General features: G+C 34.9%; 1 protein-coding gene across 3 annotated transcripts in view; it reads left to right on the plus strand.

The window, feature by feature from the left end:
• MARCHF7 (membrane associated ring-CH-type finger 7) overlaps window positions 1-22,526 on the plus strand; it is a 51,089-nt gene that overhangs the window by 5,437 nt on the left and 23,126 nt on the right. For 2 of the 3 annotated variants that reach the window (XM_079924025.1, XM_079924024.1), the window contains exons 2-4: window positions 8,703-8,867; window positions 20,534-20,729; window positions 22,373-22,525. In XM_079924025.1, the coding sequence (XP_079780151.1) occupies window positions 8,715-8,867; window positions 20,534-20,729; window positions 22,373-22,525 (502 nt within the window). In that variant the 5' untranslated portion in view covers window positions 8,703-8,714. The remainder of the gene's footprint in view (window positions 1-8,702; window positions 8,868-20,533; window positions 20,730-22,372; window position 22,526) is intronic. The other variant, XM_079924026.1, reaches the window with a different exon arrangement.

The following is a 22,526-nucleotide window of genomic DNA, read 5'->3' on the forward strand; positions in this document are numbered from 1 at the left end:
AGTGATTTGTAGAGGATCACATGAGAGGATCTGAGAGGATACATGTTATTTGAGAGATCCCTTTATAAGCAGAATCATCGAAAAACCTTTGAGCGTTGCTCTGCTATTTCTCTTAGGAATTAACAGCTTTCCAAATTTGGTAGAAAACAAAAATTCAAGTCCTATTTGGTAGACAACTTGCGGTGGTGCTCAGAAAAAACTTTACTCTTAAGTAATGTGTAGAACTCCTTTGTTCCAAGTGTTTTCCTATACTGCCTGAAGTTTTTCAGTTTACTTTTTCATAGTGCCCTAAATTCTACTAATTAGACATTCAGGGGGGGGCGGGGCTACCAAGAGTGATGAGATAGAAGTTACAGTTCAAGCAGAAGGCAAGGAGGTAGCATATGTGTATGGGAAAAAGTAAAATCAGTGTAAGTGATTGAAAATCAGTTAGCCCAGATTGCGCTCCTGGGTTTTCAGAACTATTTCTAGCATGCTTCTAGACCTCTTTTGGGTACTTCAGGCTACCTGTTTTTTATAACCAACTCATCTTGGTGTGCTTCTTTGTCCTCCACTCCCAACTCCCTGCAAATAAATAAAGAGAAAAATGTTTTTCATCAGTATGCTGAATAATCCAATCCCCACCCCACCCCCATTACATTCCTTTCTACTTGGGATGTTCTGAATCTACCTTCTATCCATATTTTGGCTCTCACTAATTTGTTTGGAGCCACTGTGTCTCTTCCTAATAACTTGTCCTTAGTTTGGGGTGTGGGTGGGTGGTTTGTTTTTAGCTGCCTCAAAATTTTTAGTAGATACTGAGCCTACTAAAGCCTATAGCAGTGGTTTCTTTCCCATGGTTCCACAAAGGTAATAAGATTATTGACTTTCAGAATTGTAAGAAATTCAGGGAACTATATAAATCTATTATTAAGGCTAGGCAAAACTGAAGTTTTGTTGGACCACTGATTGTTTCATCTTTGAAAGCTCTAATTGCCTGTCAGGAACTTAATTTCTGGGATCCTTAGGGAGAAAAGTAATACACAACCTGCTTGTAAAAAGCTTCAGAATTGTTGCCTTATTAAAGTACAAACTTCCGAGCAAAGGACACAAGATTGCCTTTACAATCCGGATATAATCTACCTTATGTATTTATTTCCTTGAGAGTCCTTCGTGTTCTCCTTTTCCATGCCTTTGCTTTCATCCCTAACACATTATTTTCTATTTTCCAGTTCTTCAACATGCTTTAGCATCTTTATGTTTCCTCCTCTTTTTTTATATTCAATCTTCAAAGGTCAACTCAGATGACACCTCATCTGAAATCTTTCTCATCTTGTTGGAACTTTTGGATCCCCATTCAATGCTCCCATAGCATTTTCAGAGTTTTCTTAAGTGTAATGATTTTTAGCAGTCTGGTATGAATGTGTAATCTAGCAATTAGTGTAATTGCTAATTATTTTAGTTGGTTTTTTTGGGGCTTCTTGACTGTGATCAAATCACTTCAGCCAATTTCTCTTCAAATTTTTTCTGTGCTCTAGTTCTTTCCTTCTGTAACTTTACTTAAATGTACAGTAGTTTTTTTATTCTTTCCTCAGTGTCTCTTAAATCCTCTCTTGTATTTACCATTATCTGTTTTTCCAAACTTCATTCTGGATAGTTTTCCTCTAGCCTATTTCCCAGTTCCCTAGTTTTTCAGGTTTGCCTAGGCTACTGGTAAATGCATCAATTTCCCAGTTTGCTAACATTAGGGCCATCTCTTCATCTGGTTCTGTTGATTTTTATCTCTTGATGATGGACTGTTTTTTTTTTTTCCTTGTATTTTTGTGTCTTAATTTTTGATTGAATGGGAAACAGTGGAAATAAAAGAATAGTAGAGACTGAGATCAATAATTTTGATGCCTGGATGTGGACATACTCTTCTGTCACTGTTAGTGTGGTGGGTTGAGTTGGTTTAGTCTGTAGTGAAGGCTGGGTTTGAACTTTATTATTGCTTTATATATTTTCAAAGTATTGCAGTAGTGGATTGCTGCTGCATGGTGCTTAGTGTGAGGCTGGAGTGCTGGAGGATTTCTTTGAGTATTCTTTCACTAGCCTCAACTTCCTGCAGGCCCTGCACATCTGCACCACTAAGGCTCTAAAGCTGTTGTAACTCCCTCAGCAGTAAACTGCTGCACCTTCCTATTGGAGCAAAGTTCATGGTGAAAGGAGGTGTTCTATGTTTTATGCATCCATCTCCAGTCTTAGGTGAGCTCTGTGTGCCTGATCCTCAGAGGTGGGGCTGTCCCAAGATTTATGCCCTTCTCCCTGTCTCCTGGGTATAGCGTGCAGGCAGACTCCTGCCACATTCTCCCCACCAGGGTGAACTGAAACTAGGATTTTTTTTAAGGTGGTAGTTGGAAGTTAACTGGAAAAGGTAGGTTAGAGTTCTGGATACTGGGGCAAAGAATTTAGACTTTGCTTTTAAGGTAGTAGAAAAACAGTTGAAAGTATGATTGGGGAGTGGTGCTGTTACTAGTAGGGTGAAATAGAAACGAAGAAAATGTGTGGATTAATGATGAGTTCTCTTTAGACAAGGCCTAGTGTGGTATTATTAGAGACAAACTTTGTTGGTTTACTTAGAGTAGGCCTCATATTCAAGTAAAGTCTTGCTGAAAAACATTGTAAAATTCAATTTAAATTTGTCTGTTTTAGTATAAGTTGTGTGATAGGTTTTCAGTTGCATTTGACATGAGACTATGAGATCTTGTTAACTTGCAGATAGCATTAGGCACAGAACTTTGCATGTCAGGTAATGAGAGAATTCTTTGAGGCTTTTTACCTAGACTAAGAAAGTTTAAGTTAAGATTTATAGTGTTTAATGGGCCACCAAAAACATGAACTTGCTTTAAAGAACTCTTCAGAGGTTTCCTGGAAGCCCAGCTGAATGAAATTACCTATTAAAAATGTAGTAATTTTTTACTAGGTAACAAGCCACAGGTTTATGAGACGAAAGACTACATAAATTTTGGAGTTGGTATGAATATCTGTTTTCCACTCCTCTTGCTCATGCCAATTACTATTAAAATGCCTGAAGGTAAGGGAACACTTAACAGTGATATTAAGACTAGTTGGGTAAACTAGCAGTTAAAAATCAGCTTCAGAGAATCTTCACAAGTTGAAAAGTTCAATATAGTAAAAATCTCAAATATTGATCATAAGATTTTTGTGGCTTTGTGGTTCATTACCTTCCTTCTGCATTTGAAGTTGAAGCAAGTTCTGAAGAATGGAAATGGAATGACCTCTTGGAGCTGTCAGTGCCTCAGCTTACTCAGACATAGATGTGTTGATAAGGAACATGAGCACACAAGTCCAGTGGATCCATCATGCCTAGGACTTGAGTGAGGCTCAAAGAGAGTAAAAATTAAGCATGTTAATAATGGAAGCTTCATAGCAATGAGGGCTGTATGCAAATTGAGTGGCAAGGCATAGCAGACAGGTACATATCTCTTCTTCTCAAGCTCATGCTTCACTATCCTATCTGACTTCACTTACAAAATACAAGTTCAGAGGTTAAAGTACTAATAATTTCAAGATGTCAGCAGTAGAGCTTTTAATCAAGCACAGGATCCCATGTGTCAGCATAGGTGGACACACATCTATAAACCAAGCCCTGGTGATAAGTTTTTATCTTATCACTAGAAAGACAGTTCAACTATCCAACTCTAGAATCAAATTTAAAGAAACTACATAGAGGCAAAAGGAAAGAAGGAGGCTATTATATTGACCACTGAGGAAAGATTGTACATATGAACTTTTTGTGCTTTACTCTTTAAGTCTTGGTTAAAAGCATTGAGCTTCAGATACTTTTTTCCTGCTAGTCTTTTTTTCTGGCTTATACCTTTTCCTTTAGAGCACTTATAACTGTTTAAGTTGTATGGTTATTTGTGTTTGTTCTCTACTAGACTACAGCTTCTTCATAGTCATTATCTTAGTAGGTTCAGTGTTGTCCCCTTTCCCTGTCCCCTTTGTTTGGTATTAATTAATGTGCCTAGCACATACTAAGCATGTAAAAAACTATTTCTTGAATGAATGAACTTGAAAAGATGCCTTGTAGTACCTTGTAAGTGGTCTGGTAGAAGTTTTTCAAGGACTGCTTATTTTAATTAATTTTATTTATTTTATTCTATTTTTTGTGCTTTTGACCTACAGCTTATACAACCAGATTACATAAGTTTTCTGGTAACACCTACATTGTCAAAATTCAATCAATTTATGTAGAGGAGTTGCCAAAAATAGTTTCATGCAGTATAAATTATAGCTCTCGGAGGACCCTGCCTCTTTGCTTTCTCCCAAGAGCTTTGTTTTGAGAGATTTCCTACTAGGTTAGTTTTATTCTGCAGTAAGAATTGGGTATAAATATAATCAAAGTAAAATACGAGAGGTATGATTAAGAAGCACTGTTATTAAAGAACCATCTATAGACCTGTATCTTTTTAAAGACATTTTATCTTCCCTTTTAAAATCCTCAACAAATACAGTCCCTTGTTTAGTGTTTGTAGAGCCTTCTTGATAAAATAACAAATTTGCTACTTGTTAAATCTTTTATGGGCTGTTGCATGTCAGTATTTAACCATTAGTATTCTTTCTACTAACGTATGCCTTCTTTAAATGTCCAATTCATAATTCACCTTTTTAATAAAAATTTTTATATGGATGTATATATAGAATTTATAAAAAGCTGAAGGAAGTAAAGATTTATGTTAGGTGACTGTATGCTTTGTCATTCAAACCAGGCCACTTTTAAGAGACAGTGCAAGTACTATTAATAATTGTCCCAGGATAATGAGCACAAATTAGGACTTTTCTTGCCATAAACTGGGACTGGTCTAGGCAAACCAGGAAATATGGTCATCTCTGCTTAAAAGGAAAACAGCAGTCCTTTGCCTCACCCTTTACCTCATTCCCAGTCCCGCTTTCCATAGGCAGCAATCCTCACCTTTTAGCTGTTTTAGGATTTACCTTCATATTTCTAAATGATGTGTTCATGATTTTTTAGTATTATATATGTGCTTTTTTATTCACCATTGTGGTGGCTCAATCACACAGCATGTTTGTAGCAAAATTGATACAGTAATCTTATGTTTACACTATCTTAACTATATAAATATTAAAGAGTTCACCCAAACACTGCAGCATCTCCTTTCTTGAACAATAGCTCTGTTTTCCCAAGTTACAAAATTAATGTATTAAATTTGCCTTTTGTTCTAAGTACTCAGCATTTTTTTCCCAATTGTATTATCATCTCTGCCACGAGCCAAAATAGTTTCCGTATGATGCTATTTTTTCCTGAGAATTTGCTTCCATTTTCTGTGATCCTGTTCCAGTCTTGATCAGTTGCTCCCTATGCTTTCCACATAATTTTGTAACTGTTTCCTGGGTTCTGTGTCTGGTTCTTTAATTCTTTACACTCCTGTTTTCCTAGGACCTGCTCTTCATTTAACTAACTTCTTATGGTTTTGTTTTTTAATAGTTTTTTTTAAATCTTTCATGTCTGAATACTCTTTTCTCCACCTCACATTTAGTTGCTAGATAGGAGTTCAATGCTAAATTTTTTTCTCAGTACTATAGGCATTGCTTTATTGTCTTGAGAGTTTTTAAAGTTGTAATTAAGAAGCCATTCTGATTACTTTTCTTTTGTATATGACCCATTTTTCCATTCTTGTAAATTATAGAATCTTCTCTTTCTTTCTGATGTTCTGAAATTTCAAGATGATAAATGATACTTAGTGTTGGTCTTTTTTCTTTGATCCTGCCCAGTACTCTTGACCCCTTTCAATGTGGAGATTTGTGTCCTTCAATTCTAGAAAAGTTCTTTCTTTTTTTTGATAATTTTCTCTACCTTATTTTCTTTTTTCTCTCTTTCTGTAACCATACTTACGGTCAAATGATTGATAACTCCCCTGGACAATTCTCCTGTTTTTTGAGTTACATTTTCTACTTCTGGGAGGTGTCCCAATCTTTCTGTTGGTTTATTTTAGTGTATCACATTTCTTTTTTAAGTGTGTAACATTTTGAATTTCCACAAGCTGTTCATTATACTGATTGCTTTCTCAAGCATCCTGTTTTTATTTTATGAATGAATGTCTTTTGCTCCCTTTGAGGATAGTAGTTAATTAGCTCCTTTCCCCAGATTTTCTCTTAAGTTCCTTTTTTTGTTATTTACTTTAGTCTTATGGGAGGTTTTCCTTGGATACCTAGTGATCCTTGATGTTTGTCTATTAGAGGGAAGCACTAAAAAAAGCTGATTAGAAACTCTTAGTGACTAGTGGACTTTGCTTTGGGTAGGATGGTCAAATGGCAGGCTAGCTGTGTAATTGGAAGCATTCCAAATGTCAGTATCCAGAAATTTTATCTCAGGTATTTTGTTTGGTTTTCTGACAGCATTGTAAAAAGAGCACCAGGAAAGAGTTTTTGGGTCTCAACATTGAATATATAGATTTTCTTTTATTCCTTATACTTAACCTTTGCAGAGGTGGTTGTATATTTCCTGGGTGGGGGTGGGGAGGGTTACATGGGAGATCCTTATTCTCCAGAGAATAAATATCCTGTTTTCGGAAGAATGGTACTAGGGGGAGAATTGAGGGTTTTACTGCTCCAAGTACAGATTTTAATTCAGCAACTCCATGCATCATCCCTTTTTTATGATACCTTGTATCTCCAGGTCTTGATTCTTTCTAGGATGCTAAGGCCAACTGCTTTGCTTCCAGTTCCTACCTCTTTCTAGAAAGTACCTAGGGTGTATTTTTTATCCTTTCTGCTGAATTACTCTACCTCTCCTCGGACTTTTTTGGATTTTCCAAATATAACATTGAAATCTCTTGCCTATTATGGTCCCTTTTCCTATTCTTTTCATAGTTAAAGCTTTTGGATTCATCGACTGTCATTTTATAGGGGTTTTGGAAAGAGGGACCAAAACAGATGCATAAGGATAACCTTGTCATGTTTAACTGGGACTTCAAACAGACCTTTTCTGATAAGCTATCTTTGATTTAATCATGTCCCAGAGTGTAGCTTTTACTCTGGTTTCTCATTAGCTAGATACTCTTAGTCGAATAATTTTAATTGATATTAGGCTTGTGTTATATCTTTTTCATGTTTGTTGTGTATCCTACTGCAGTATTGGCCATATGTTTTGTTGATGTTTTTGCGTCTTCATCCTCTTTTCTGTCATTGCTTGACACCCTGTTTTTGAGGCAGATATTGAAAAAGGAAATTCTTTTGTAGTAACTTTTAAGGTAGAATGATGCTAAAACTTAGTTGATAAGTTAATGAGTTGAAAGTGAATTAGATATTTTTAACTTAAATGTTTAGATTTGAAGGTTTTAATACAGCAAATACACCTATCTAGGCAAGTGAAGTACATTTTTCTTGCCTTAATTTCAATCCACTACCAGAAAAATAAGGGAATAATTTTTGACCTTGAAAGTGGGTAACTGGGAGGAGTTGAAGAGATTATTGTGATTTTTTTTTACTGTTACTTTCTTTTGCCCTTCTCTTTTTACTCTCAAGACTGGTGGTATCTCAGTTGTTCAGAGGCCTCATTGTAAATCCTCTCCCCAGAAAACTTTAAAAGTTTTTCTTTAATTTATAAAATTAATGTTTTTATAGCAGCCTTACTTGTAATAGCCTAAAACTGGAAACAGTCCAGTGTCCATCTGCAGTAGAATAGACAAATAAATTGTGTGTATTGATACAGTGGAATATTACATAAACTAATCAGAGTGAACTTACTACAACTGCATGCAACAGCAGAATTAGTCTCACAAATATAATGTTGAGCAAATGAAGCCAGACATAAAGGAGTACATGTTGTATGAATCCACTTATAGAGAGAGTTAAAAAATAAGGCACAGCTAATGGTGACTCTTGGCATGTGTTGAGGAATGTTTAGTGAAGAAAACTTAGAAATTATTCTCACTTTTGAGAAGGGGAGACAGGAAAACAAATTACAGTGTGTAATATGATGTCTTTAAAAAAGTATGTAAAAAGTGGAAGTAACACTTGATCTTGTTTTAAGACTATGCCCAGGAATTGAATGGGGAATGTATAGACTTTGCAGGCACATACAAAGTCCTGTGAGAGCATATTGTGTTAGGGAATGTACAGATACTACAGTATAGCTAATGCTATGAGTATCGAACATTCATAATAGGAATAACAAGAGTCAAGGGCTGATTCGTGTAGGATTTTATTTACTTATTTACTTTATTTATTTACTTATTTAGGCTGTGCCGGGTCTTAGTTGTGACACTCGGACTTCATAGTTGCCGCATGCAGAGTCTTAGTTGCAGCATGCATGCGGGATCTACTTCCCCGAGCAGGGATCAGACGCGGGCCCCCTGCATTGGGAGCGTGGAGTCTTACCAATTGGACCACTAGGGAAGTCCCTAGGATTTTATATAGAGGAAATTGAATAAGGAAAAGAGCTCAGGCTTTAGAAACAACAAACCTCAGTTTCTCATCACCACTTTTATCATGTTTGCTTCATTTTATGGGCAATAGGGAACCTTTGATGGTCTTCAGACCTCTGCCTGTAGAAGGAGAGTGATGATAATCTCACAGTTTACCATTCGGTTAATTTGCATGGTTAATTCTTGATTTGAGCTGATCATTAAGGAGAGGATTAAGAATCAAAGGTTTGCATGATTTCCAAAAGGCAATTAATCAAAATTTGCATTTCACAGGAAACATTAAGAATGGAGTCTAAACCTTCAAGGATTCCAAGAAGAATTTCTGTTCAACCCTCTAGCTCTTTAAGTGCTAGGATGATGTCTGGAAGCAGAGGAAGTAGTTTAAATGATACCTATCACTCAAGGGACTCTTCGTTTAGACTGGATTCTGAATATCAGGTAACATCTTAATTTGGAATGTGTGTATATACACAGTCTCATTTTCAAAATCCTTGGGGCCATGTGATTTTCTGGATTTTAGAAAAGTAGTAGTGTGTTTATAACACCCTCAGCTGGATCTGAGGCATCCTGTAATCAAAAGATTAATATATCTGCAGCGGACTGATTTAATGTTCCACACTAGCAAAAACTTAATGTTTTTCAAAGTTTTGAACTTAAGAATTTTGAATAAGGGATTGTGGTCATAAGTAAAATGTTCATAGTTTCCAAAGACTTGGAAACCTTCTAACCTAAAAGCATTGAAGTATCAGTTGAATTAACAGGCTGTCTTTTACATGAATTATGGGGTTTTATTTTTACAGTTAGTAATGAGTTTGCATTGATTCATAATCTACATAAAGCAATCTAAGTTCCTTTTATGTAGCTAATTTTCCTTAGGACCAATAACACTTTGGTTTTTGAAATAGCTTATTATTGTTATAACAATGGTTGTAGTATAAAACTGTAAATCTCAGAGGCATGGTTTGTAGCTTTAACACAGTTTATCTTGCTCATCTTTCAAATGTTAAGTTTATCGCATTATTGGCTGAACACCTCATTAAATCGCACGACATTTGCCAAAAGTCTGATGTTTCGGTAACTGACTCTAAGAGAATCCTTTAGTGAAAATGTCTGTTTAAGTCTTAAGTAATGTTTATATATTTATATATCATGCAATGTACTATATGATAAAGTCATTTGAAAGTTCTTCTGCGTAGTAATAAGCATTTTATAAAATACTCAGAGAAGCACAAATGAAATAAAATAATTTCTCTAAAATGCCTATATCTACTGCCAGCCTGCTGACATTATGTGTACTGTTTACTTGGACTTATTTTAAATGTTGTTTGATAATGTATTTTTTTTACTCTGTTGCTAGGCAAGAGTATGCTTGCCAGAGGTGCAGAATCACATATTTTCCATTCTACAGAAATGTTGTAGGTTAAATGATTGTGACTTGTTAAGAGCACACAATTGGGGTTTTTTCCTATATTAATAAAATTTTGTCTACTGATCTTTGTCTAATTTTTCGTATAGCTAATTAGTGAGGAACACAGACTCTGAAACGAGACCAGAAGTCTTGAATATATTTAGAAAACTTATTGCCATTCACTTTAAAGTAATATTTTCAGACTTTTTCTTCCAGTTCTTAATGTCATAGATTATTCTGAAAGTCTAATTTTTCATTGTGGAAGTTAAACAAATGCAAACATGAAAAAAAATTTTAAATGTTTTATTGGTTCTTAGTAAGATTAATCAGTTTTATAAATTTTGGTGTTTTCCTTAATGTTTTTCAGTTATTTTAAGTAGCTTCCGATCTTTTTCTTTCTTTCTTTAATGGGTTATAGGAATATTTCCAATCTTGTCAACTATTTGTAGGCTGCTTTGCTCTTTTAGTTTTGATTTAGGAACTGAAATTCCTGTGTTCTTGAGGAAAGTACTTTTCTGTTTCCTCTTCTGTGAAATGGTGACAATGGTAATTTTCTCACATAGTTACTGTTAAAATTAATTGGAAGAAATAATACATGTAAAGCACTTAGAACAACAGTGCCTGGACCCTAGTAAGAGTGCAGATGTTACAGGTTATAATTATCATTGTGACTGCTGTTGTTATCATTTCCTGGCTTTGCATTGGTTTAAAGAGATAATTAATATCCTTAGGGGATAGTATAATATGTTATCAGAATATTTAAATTATATATCACACATTTAGTTTTATTTAATATTCTTAAGATTATTCAGCAAGATGTGTACTTAATGAATGAAAGAGACCTTTGAATATCAAAGGGAACTTTTTTGGTTAATTGCTGATATTTTCTGACTCAAAACCATCTGGGACACAACACTCTTCCTCCCCCCTTTTTTTAAAAATTATTTATTTATTTATTGGCTGCGTTGGGTCTTCATTGCTGTGCGCGGGCTTTCTCTAATTGCGGCCAGTGGGGGCTACTCCTTGTTGCGGTGTGTGGGCTTCTCATTGTGGTGGCTTCTCTTTGTTGTGGAGCACAGGCTGTAGGTACGCGGGCTGCAGTAGTTGTGGCATGTGGGCTCAGTAGTTGTGGCTTGCAGGCTCTAGAGCGCAGCCTCAGTAGTTGTGGCACACAGGCTTAGTTGCTCTGTGGCATATGGGATCTTCCCGGACCAGGGATTGAACCCTTGTCTCCTGCATTGGCAGGTGGATTCGTAACTACTGTGCCACCAGGGAAGTCCCTCCCCTTCTTTATTACACTTAGTGAACCTTGAGAAAGGAGGGTCACAACAGGGCATAGTAGTTCAATCTCATTTACATTATGGATCAGATGATAAGAAAACACCTTATTTATACAGTGCTTGACATTTTGCAGCAAATTTTTAATTTTTAATCTCAGTTAAATAGGACAGATGCTTGTGTCATTTCATAAATAAAGATCTGAAATCTGGAAAGATAAGTGGTTTCTCCCAGTTCCAGGATTAGTATACAGTGTGCCTGAGCTGAAGAATCTAAGACTTCTGGATAGCATTGTGTCTTTGGCAAATATAGGTTCTAAGTTCCAAACAATTGATTTTCTAAATGTCTTTTGGTTCTTGGCCATTTGTAAGCTGGGCTGCCTCTGCTGTTAATCTTGCTGATATTTCTGTTACTCTATCTTTAAATTTTTGTTACAATTTGAATGGTAGAAAACTGTGATCACCTTAATCTCTTTGGTAACAGTAAATAGAATTTTAGATATTTTTGGAAAGAAAATTTATGTAATTCATATTGTTAAAAGTGAAAATTTGGGAGTATTCTGTGAATATGTAATTATTTTTGTTACTTTTATATATTTTTCTGTAACTTAATTTAAGCAACCCCTAATCCCACTTCTTGCTTTGTGGAGAGATTGATTACTTTTAATATGAAATAATAAAATAGGCTTTTTATGGAGGTTCTAGGTGTTGTTTTATTTTATTTTATTTATTTATTTATTTTTTTGCGGTACGCGGACCTCTCACTGTTGTGGCCCCTCCCGGTGCGGAGCACAGGCTCCGGATGCGCAGGCCCAGCGGCCATGGCTCATGGGCCCAGCCACTCCACGGCACGCAGGATCCTCCCAGACTGGGGCACGAACCCGTGTCCCCTGCATCCTCAGGTGGACTCCCACTACTGCGCCACCAGGGAAGCCCTCTAGGTGTTTTTTACAGTTTTTTACATCTTTTTCTAGTTTGTATATTAAGTTACAGAACTCAGTACTATTGCGTATTTTGCAAAGTATATATTTTCAAGAATTAAAATAACCAATGGTCATTAACCTTTTTTCTGCTCATTTTGGTTTGTTTATCTGCTACAAAGGTAGTTTCCAGGGAAATACATACATATATACATACACACACACACACACACACACACACACACACACACGCACACGCACACGCACACACACACGCACACACAATTGGACAAGAAAATGAAAATCAGGAAAATACAAATAAAATATTGAGAGTGAGTTAAGGTTGTTTATAACATTGGTATGCATTTGTAAGCCCTTGGCAGTATTCTAAAGTTAAACTTCGGCCCTTGTGTGGGTGGCAGGAGATCACAGGGAAACACAACCAGGTCTATAAGGTGTTTTGTTCATAAGGAAAAGGAAGCAGTGCTTGGCAGTTTAGTCTGAAAGCGGGGACAGTGAATGATATAGAAGACAGTGTCTTCAGGGCAGTATTCATACTATAAGTATATACCTAGTTTAGTGAAACTATTTCTTGGTAAACAGTATATGCAAAGGACATGATGTCAAACTACAGGTCAGTGAAAACAGTTCTGTAAAGGGACAACAGAGTGATCTAAATATTAACATTCTTGTAGTCTGTCTTGATCCAGATATTAATCCTAGGATATTTTGAGGGATAAATGAACTCCTAGTCATTCCATTTTGTGTAAACATAAGGTTTCTTACCTAGATTTCTCATAAAGTTGGGCATCATGAATCCATACATTCTTAAGATCAGCTGTCTTTTTTGTGATAATTGAGAAGACTGCTCATTCTGAATAGAAACTAGAATGTAAGACTTCTGCATTAGCCTGGATATGGATACTCTCCAGCATGTGAATATTTAAAATAAAGAAGAGGTCAAAGTTTTAAGTTGTTGCTTATGGTCTGGAAAATTTTTAAGCAGGAATTGTCAGTCATCACAGTCAAGGCATTGATTCATGGAAATGAGGAGACAAGGAAGAGCATTTTATTCTGGACTTGCTTCCATTACTGTGCGTTATATGATTTCTCTTGATTAAGCGTTGTCCAGTGGATAACATTGGTTGCATTTGCAGCAATTGTTAAGATTATTTTTTTATAATAGCTTTATCGAGTTATAAATCATATAACATATGACTTGCCCATTTAAAGTGTACAATTCAGTGATTTTTAGTATATTCACAGAATTGTGCAAACCATTGCCATAGTCAACTTCAGAATCTTTCATTACCTCAAGAGAATATCCCAGATCTTTTAGCTGTCACTAAACTGTCTCCCTCCTCTCCCCCTGAGCAATAAGCAGCCATTAATCTACTTTCTGTCTCTGTAGATTTCCTTATTTGGAACTTTCATATACATGAGTAGAAACATTCTGTATGGTCTTTTATTACTAGCTTGTCTTACATAGCATGTTTGTTTAAAGTTCATCTACATGATGATAGCAGTATCCGTATTTCATTTCTTTTTATGGATGAATAATATTCTATTGTATGGATGTACTACATTTTGTTAATTCATTCAACCACTGATGGACATTTGGGATGTTTTCACCTTTTGGCTATTACGAATAATGCTGCTGTAAGCATTCATGTGCAAGTCTCTCTGTGGACTAATGTTTTCAGTTATCTTGGGTATATACCTAAGAGTAAATTTGCTGAATCATACATACAATAACTCTATGTTCAGTTTTTTGAGGAACTGCTACACTGTTTTCCAAACCCGTTGGGCCATTTTATATTCCCACAGAAGTTATACATGAAAGTTCTGATCTCTTCATCCTTTCCTGTACTTAATCTTACATTTTGATTCTGGCCATCCTGTCGTGGGTGTGAAGTGTAGTGTCTTGTAGTTTTGATTTGGATTTCCTTGGTGACTCAGGATGTTGAGCATTTTTTCATGTGCTGATTAGCTATTTTTATATTTTTGGAGAAATGTCTATTCAGATCTTTTGCTCATTTTTAAATCAGTTTATTTGCCATTTTATTATTGAATTGTAAGAGTTTTTAGTTTCAAATTCAAATTCTACTTTTTCATTGCTGATATGTAGTAAAACAATTGACTTTTGTATATTAACCTTGTATCCTGAAACCTTTCTATAATTATTAGTTAGTTCCAGGAGTTTTTCTTTCAGATTTTCTGTATAATCATGTCATCTGCAAGTAAGGTCTTTCTTCCCAATCTGTATACCTTTTACTTTATTTTCTTGCCTTATTGCATTAGCTAGAACTTCCAGTACAGTGTTGAAAAAAAGAGTGGTGAAGTGAAAATAACAAAGATCAGAACATAAATAAATGAAATAGAGACTAAAAAGACAAAAGAATAAGTGTAATAAGAGATGGCTTTTTGAAAAGATAAACAAAATAGACATATCTTTAGCTAGACTCACCAAGAAAAAAAAAGACTCAAATAAATAAAACCAAAAATGAAAGAGGAGATGTTACAAATGATACCACAAAAATAAAAAGTAGCATAAGGGACTACTATGAACAGTTATACACCAAAAGATTGGACAACCTTTAAGAAATGGATAAATTCCTAGAAACACAAAACCTATGAAGATTGAATCATGAAGAATTAGGAAATCTGAGCAGACCAGTAATGAGTAAGGAGATTTAATTAGTAATCAAAAGCCTCCCAACAAAAAAAGTCTGGGATCAGAACACTTATTAATTCTACCAAACATTTAAAGAAGAATTAATACCAGTCTTTCTCAAACTCTTCCAAAAAACAGAAGAGGGGTAACACTCCTTAACTCATTTTATGAGGCCAGCATTACCCTGATATCAACACTAGCCAAGGACACTACAAGAGAAGAAAATTAAAGGCTAGTATCCATGATGAACATAAATGCAAAACTCCTCTACAGAATATTAGCAAACTGAATTCAGCAATAATTTAAAAGGATCGTATACCATGGTCAAGGGAGATTTTATCCCTGGCTTGCAAGAATGATGGTTCAACATCTGCGTATTAATTAACATGGTACACTACATTAACTAAATGAAGGCTAAAAATCATATCATCTCAAATAGATGCAGAAAAAGTATTGAACAAAATTCAGCATTCATTTATGATAAAAACTCAACAAAATGGGTGTCAAGGGAACGTATCTCATTGTAATAAAGGCCATATATGACAAGCCCAAAGCTAACATCATACTAACTGGAGAAATGTGGAAAACTTTTCCTCTGAGATCAGGAGCAAGATGAGATAAGGATGCCCACTCTTGCCACTTTTATTCAGTATAGTATTGGAAGTCCTAGCCAGGGCAATCAGATAAGGAAAAGGAATAAAAGGAATCCAAATTGGAAAGGAGGAAGTAAAACTATCAGTATTTGCAGATGATATGATACTATATATAGAAAAATCTAAAGGTCCCATCAAAAAACAACTAATAAATGAATTTGGTGAAGCTGCAAGATATAAAATCAATACACAAAAATCTATTGTGTCAGAGAAATTAAGAAAACAATCCAATTTACAGTTGCATCAAAAAGAATAAAATACCTAGGAATAAATTCAGCCAAGGAAGTAAAAGACCTCTACACTGAAAGCTATAAGACATTGATGAAAGAAATCGAAGAAGACACAAATAAGTGGAAAGATATTCCATGCTCATGGATTGGAAGAATTAATATTCTTAAAATATCTGTACTACCCAAAGCAGAGTATAGAATGGGTGAAGGTGGTCAAAAGGTACAAACTTCCGGTTATAAAATAAATCATGGGGATGTAGTGTACAGAATGGTGACTGTAATTAATAATACTGTATTGTGTATTTGAAAGTTGCTAAGAGAGTAGATATTAAAAGTTCTCATCACAAGGAAAAAATTATACTATGTAGTGGGGAATGTTAAGTAGAATTATTGTAGTGGTCATTATATATGTGTGTCTATATAATTACCTTGTGCACTAGAAACTGATATAATGTTATATATCAATATATGTCAGTTTTTAAAAAAAGTGAGAAAGGACATCCTTGCCTTGTACCTGATCTTGGTGTGAAGGCTTTTGAGTTTCTCTCCATTAAATATAATGTTAACTGTGCATTCTTTGCATTCTTTATCAAGTTGAGGAAGCTACCCTCTATTTCTAGTTTGCTGAGAGTTTTTAATCATAAAGGGGTATTGGATTTTGTACTTTTTTGGATTCAGTTTGCTAATTTTTTTTTTCTTGCTGCATCACACGGCTTGCAGGATCTTACTACCCTGACCAGGGATTAAACCCAGGCCACAGCAGTGGAAGCACCAGGTCCTAACCACTATACTGTCAGGGACTTCCTGATTTGCTCATATTTTGTTCAGGATTTTTGCAGCTGTGTTCATGAGAGAGAATGCTCTATAGATTTCTTTCCTTATGTCTTTGTCTGGTTTTGGAATTAAGGTAGTGCTGGCCTCATCATATCATAGAATGAGTTAGGAAGTATTTTCTCTGCTGCTTTCCTCTGAAAGAGATTGTAGAGAATTAGTATAACTTCTTCCTTAAATGTTTGATTGAATTCTCCAGTGAACCCATGTGGGCTTGGTGTTTTCTGTTTTGAAAGCTTACTCTTGATTCTTACTCTTTTATATATTCTAGTTACAAGTTCCTAATTAGGTATATGATTTACAAATATTTTCTCATTAAGGTTCTTTTTTGCTGTACTGTTTTAAGGGCATTTGCATTGGGAATATTTTTTAGCCTTTTTTAGAAGTAATTATTTTCTGAATGCAAATACTGACTTATACAATACTAATGGTAAATAAATAATGATTTCATTGACTGTCCTTCCCAAAAACCTCTTGTTGGAAGGGCAACCTAAATAAGTATCATGAAGATAAAAATAAGTAAGTAAATAAAATGAAAATTGGATGCCTGCTAGTAGTTACAGAATGTTTGTAAACTTCCCTTCCATCAAGTTTTCAAACTGTTTAATATGATTTCTCAGATACACAAAGTAGTATTCAGCTACTTTGGTTGGGCTAGACAGCCCCCTGCACATACCATACAATTTTCCTTTCTAATCACAGATAGCCTTTTGAGAGTAACCCATAAAAATTGTTTATTACAGGAGCCAAATCTGTTACTTATTTGGGGTAGAGACTGGAAATTTAGTGAAAATGAGAGAGAACTCCATGGAACTTGAATGGATATTTAATAATTCTATCCACTTCTTATTTTCATATGAATGTTCTTAGTCTGGAGGTAATGAATGCAAAAAGATTAATTGGACTTAACTAATTAAAAAACTAGTGAGTCAAGTGATACCATGAAGAGAGTGAAAAGACAACTTACAGAATGGGAGAAAATATTTGTAAATGATATGCTATCTGACAAGGAACTTGTAACCAGACTATGTAAAGAACTCTTACATCCTAACAATAAAAAAAAACCCAGCTTAAAATGGGCGAAGGACCTGAATAGACATGTGTCCAAAGATGTACAAATGGCAAATGAACGCATAAATAGATGCTCAACATCAGCCATTAGGAAATGCAAATGTACACTATAATGAGACACCACTTCATACCCACTAGAATGGCTAAAATAAAATTAAAAAGTGAGACAATAACAAGAGGTGACAAGGTTGTGGAGAAATTTGGACCCTCATAAATTGCTTGTGGGGTTTTAAACTGGTACAGCCACTTTGGAAAACAGTTTATTAATTATTCTAAAAGTCAAACTTCGAGGTATTATATGACCCATTAGTTACACCCAAGAAAATTAGAAACATGTCTACGCAAAACTTGAACACAGACGTTCATAGTAGCATTATTCATAACAACTAAGTGCAAACAACCCCAAAAGTACTTTTTTAAGCATCTGGTGTCTGCAAGGCAGTATACTTAAGTATACTTTGGAGACAGACTCTTCCTGATTTCGTTTGGCCACCAGTAGTTTTAGATAGCAAAAGAGATAAGATAGTGTATAAATGAACCCCATCCTTTATTTAATTGTTAAAAGAATTCAGAGGGGGAAAAAAGCTAATTACTTCACACTGAGAATATTTGAACAGTGGACAAAATTGAATTGGTAGGAACCAGGGAAAAGTTTGACTTTGAATTTAAGCCAGCAGAAAAATTGGTCAGACTTTATTTCTCCTCTCCTATACTGAGTATTTTTGTCTCTGGGATGACATATAGGTTACCTTTTAGAGTTGTGAGTCATGAAAATTGCCGAACAGTGAGTGTGTCTTTATCTCACCAGTGGCCAGTGCCAGAAAACTGTGGAGTGACTTTATAGACTTTTTGTTCATTTCTCACGTTGTCTCTAAATTTGATGAATTTTTATCTTTTATAATGGCTCTCTATTCCCATTACTTTCGTCCCAACAAACGAAAGTAATGGGAATTACTAGCATTTCTTGCTAGTCCAGTGACTTCCTGATTTGCCCACTTTTTGTCCATACCACTCTTTTAACCTTCCACAATGCTCTAAAGATCTTTGTAAGTAGTTGATCTGATGGTATTACCTCCTTCAGTAGCTCCTAAAGTCTTATTTGTGGAGGTGCTATTCAATAACAATTTGTCCAGTCCATGCAAAATGAGAAAAATAAGGACAAGTTAGGAATTTTGTACAAGTAAAATTTATTCACCTTACAAGTCTGTTTTATTCTGTTATGTTCTTGTTTTAGGAGCATATAAAATGCCCTTTTTAAAAGATTGGGGAATGGGGTTAGGTGGTATTCGCTATTCTCGTTTTCCTTACCTGTCAAAAGTGGCAGTTCTTCCTAAATTTTAAATCAAACCAGTTTTTTTTAATTTTTGGTCTTTGATATTCAAAGGTCTTAGAACCACTGGCCTGCAGGATTAAGTCCCTGATACCTTGACAATGGCACATAAAATGATTTCATTTTGAAATATCTCATGAATTTCGTCTCATGTGCTATTCCAGTTCATTGATTGGGGGCTCTGTGGACAGCTTGGTGTGAAAGGCTTGTGAGACCAAGTTTGTGCTAAGCTGAGGAGTTCTACGTTTAATTAGCAAAATATTGAATGGGCAAGGGATGGATGAAATCCTGATATGCCCATTCCTACTTTTTTCAGCTTTGCATCTTCTGCTTTTCCATGTATGTGCACAGTTTATTCTGTAGAGTTACCATGGACTAATACAGTTCCCTGAATGCATGCAGTATGCTTCTCATAATTAAAAGATAATCGGAGATCAAGTAAGTAGTGATGCCTTAGAAGAATTCCCATGGCAGAATAGTTGAGACATCTTTTTATCTTTTTGTGTTGTCTGTCTATAATCTCCTTCCTCATTTGCCTACTCAGTGAACTCCACCTATGGAGTTCATAGTTAATCATCTATGAATTCTCCCCTGCTTTCCTCAGACATAGTTTTTTTTTTTTCTGTAAAACTTTCAACATATCTCCTATTACAGTACTTACTTACATTATACCTATTTATTTATCTGTACTCTAAAACTCTTTGATGGAGCACATTATTTGGGCTCTTATGTTTATAATACTAGGTTAATATAGACTGAATTTATGGCCCATGATAACATTCCATTTTTAACTTTTCTTTTGTCAAGAAATATAACACTTTAAAGAATGTTGTTTCATTTTAATATTCTTCAATAAAATGAACTACTTACCATCTACTTACATGTTAAAATGGTTTATAAATGTCTTTTTTCCTTTATTTCCTAGAATAAGTTATTTCCTAGAAATAACTTTTACGTTAGTGGTAAGTGTCTTCAAGCAATTCAGAGATTATGCGTCAAATTCGTCCTTCTTGGTCTCTTTCTGTGTTTGCGTGTGTGTGTGTGTGTGTGTACATTGTAACTTCTGTGTTATTTCATGTTGTTGTACATATAATTATATGTTTAAAGAAAAAACCTTGAGCTTAGAGTTTTACAGTATGTAGTTTTAGCTGTTTCTTCCTTCACTGATGAAGAAATTCCGTATATTAGGATTTTTTTTTTAGTACCATTTATAGTGTTTTACTGTATTCCTGAGATGGACATAAGATCCAGATACATTTTGTATTAGTTGAAAATCTTATTTTTATAGTGGAGTATTCACAGTCACTTTCTGTATTGGTGCCTTTCTTGGTGTTGTGTTTATCTAAGAAGAGGAAACAAGGTTCCTCAAAAGGTTAATATTAAACCAGGAGAACAAAATGATTACATATAAAGTTTTTACTCTTCAGTGTTTCCTAGACTAGTGTTTATATTCAGTTACATAGAAGACATAATCTAAATCAGATTGGTTACCTAGCAAAGTACAATTAAAGTATAAAGTAAAGGGACAAGTGGTAGAAGGGAACAAAGACTATGAAAAACCTACATGGTAGAAAAATTTGTGTCTGTGAGGAATGAATGGTCCTTGGGAATTTATTAGAGCACTGTAGATTAAATGTAATATTTAAATTTAATATTTAAAAATTGCAAGTGTTTTATTGTTCCTTTAAAAAACTTTTTTTTAACTTACAGTCTACATCAGCATCAGCATCTGCATTACCATTTCAGTCTACATGGTATAGTGAGTCTGAGATAACTCAGGGAGCACGTTCAAGATCGCAAAACCAGCAACGGGATCATGATTCAAAAAGACCTAAACTTTCCTGTACAAACTGTACATCTACCTCAGCTGGGAGAAGTGTTGGACATGGTTTAAATGCAGTATCAGGTAATAATTAAATTTGTATAAATATAAATCACTGTGTATGTATTTTGGACAAAAGCCCTTTTCCCAAGATGTAGTGTACTAATAAGCAAGTAGATTGCACATAAGACTGGGTCAGAAATAGAGCGGAGGTTCCAAAATCTTAACTAAGTTAGAACTGAAATTAACTCTTCATCTTGGATTTTTGTTCTAAATTTGGTACAGATATCTTACACAAACAGGATATTAGCAGATTTTAATTAATTAGAATAGCTGATACATATGGTAATAAAATTAGTAAAAGTGACATGTATTTTGCTGGTTACTATAGGAGGTAAATTTTTAAATTGTTAATAAGAAAGCCAGATTTACTGATACATGTTTCCTTAGCATATTTTTTGTAAATAATAAACATTGTGCTATATAACACATATTTTCAGAAAATGTAGAAATTCTTTAGTTAAACAAAAAATAGTTGGCGATATTCTAGTGGGAGTTCTATACAAGGAATTAGAAAGCTATGGTTCTAGTCCTCTAACTATGTGACATTGGACAAGTCACTTTACCACTCTGGTATGAAAGACTTACGCTTAAAGTTCCATGCTTAGTATCTTGTACTCACAGATACTAAGATACAGGCACACATTTGTTGCACAAATTGGAAAGATCTTTTGTTGAGAGGTACTTCCTCACTTATACTTCTCTTCAAATGAAACACTAGCCAATGCCTGAAATAGTTTTAAGGTAAGATAAAACTTGTGATGACACAGTTGGAGAATAATATTCTTGAAATGCATATGTACTACTAATTGAATTAGTGTAAGCGATTCCTTTCTATTTCGATAGGCAGGACCGCCATGGGAAAGGCACTGCCCATCTGAAGGATTTTAAGAGTAGTGTGATGGGTAAGAGCAGACTGACCTTAACTTTGTAGACAAATACCGTTGTGTAGAGATACTTTTGTTCTCCTCTGGTCTGTGAAGGCATAGCATTAACCCTGGGCTGTTTCCCTTAACGAAGGGAAATTATTAAGGCTGTTAGGACTAGGAGAGGAAGACCCAGAATTTCAAGGTAAATGGTGAGGGGGGAAAGTTTTGAGACTTAGTTTTTAATTTCTTTTTAAATGAAATCATATCTAACAAAGTTTAGATTATAATTGCAACGATACATTACTTCTTAGCATAAGAATGAACCAAATATGGTGGCAATAATAGTTCTGACAAAATAGTATTATAACCTACAGTATAAACCTCTTTCATTTCGAGATGGCTTTGATTTTGATTTTGGCTGTTCTCCGACATCACTTTGATCAACTTTTCATGAAATTCTGCATCTTTGGCAAGCTTTATATTTTTGTTCTGTAATCATTTTACGTCATGTTTATATATCGTATGGTCAGATGTTCTAGTGAGTGAGACATTGACATCCTAGATGGGGGTAGATTATAGTATTAGAGAAGGATGTGTTTGAGTAGGAGATAATTTTATAAGTGATTATTTCACTAGTGAATAATTTATGTTTTGCTCAGTTTTGCTTTTGATTGCAACTGTGTAACTGGGGATTCCTGTAATAAACCATAATTACCTCTCTGTGTAATACTGAAGATTTGTTGTCATCAGAAACCTTGAAAGCTTTCTGTGAATTAAGACTTCTTCAATTATTTTAAGATTCTTCTTGGAGGCATAGTCAAGTTCCCAGATCGTCATCAGTGGTACTTGGATCATTTGGAACTGACTTAATGAGAGAGAGGAGAGCAGATTCCTCCATTAGTAATCTTATGGATTATAGTCACCGAAGTGGTGATTTCACAACTTCATCATG

The sequence above is a fragment of the Stenella coeruleoalba genome (assembly GCF_951394435.1).
Source record: "Stenella coeruleoalba genome assembly, chromosome: 6".
NCBI lineage: Eukaryota > Metazoa > Chordata > Mammalia > Artiodactyla > Delphinidae > Stenella > Stenella coeruleoalba.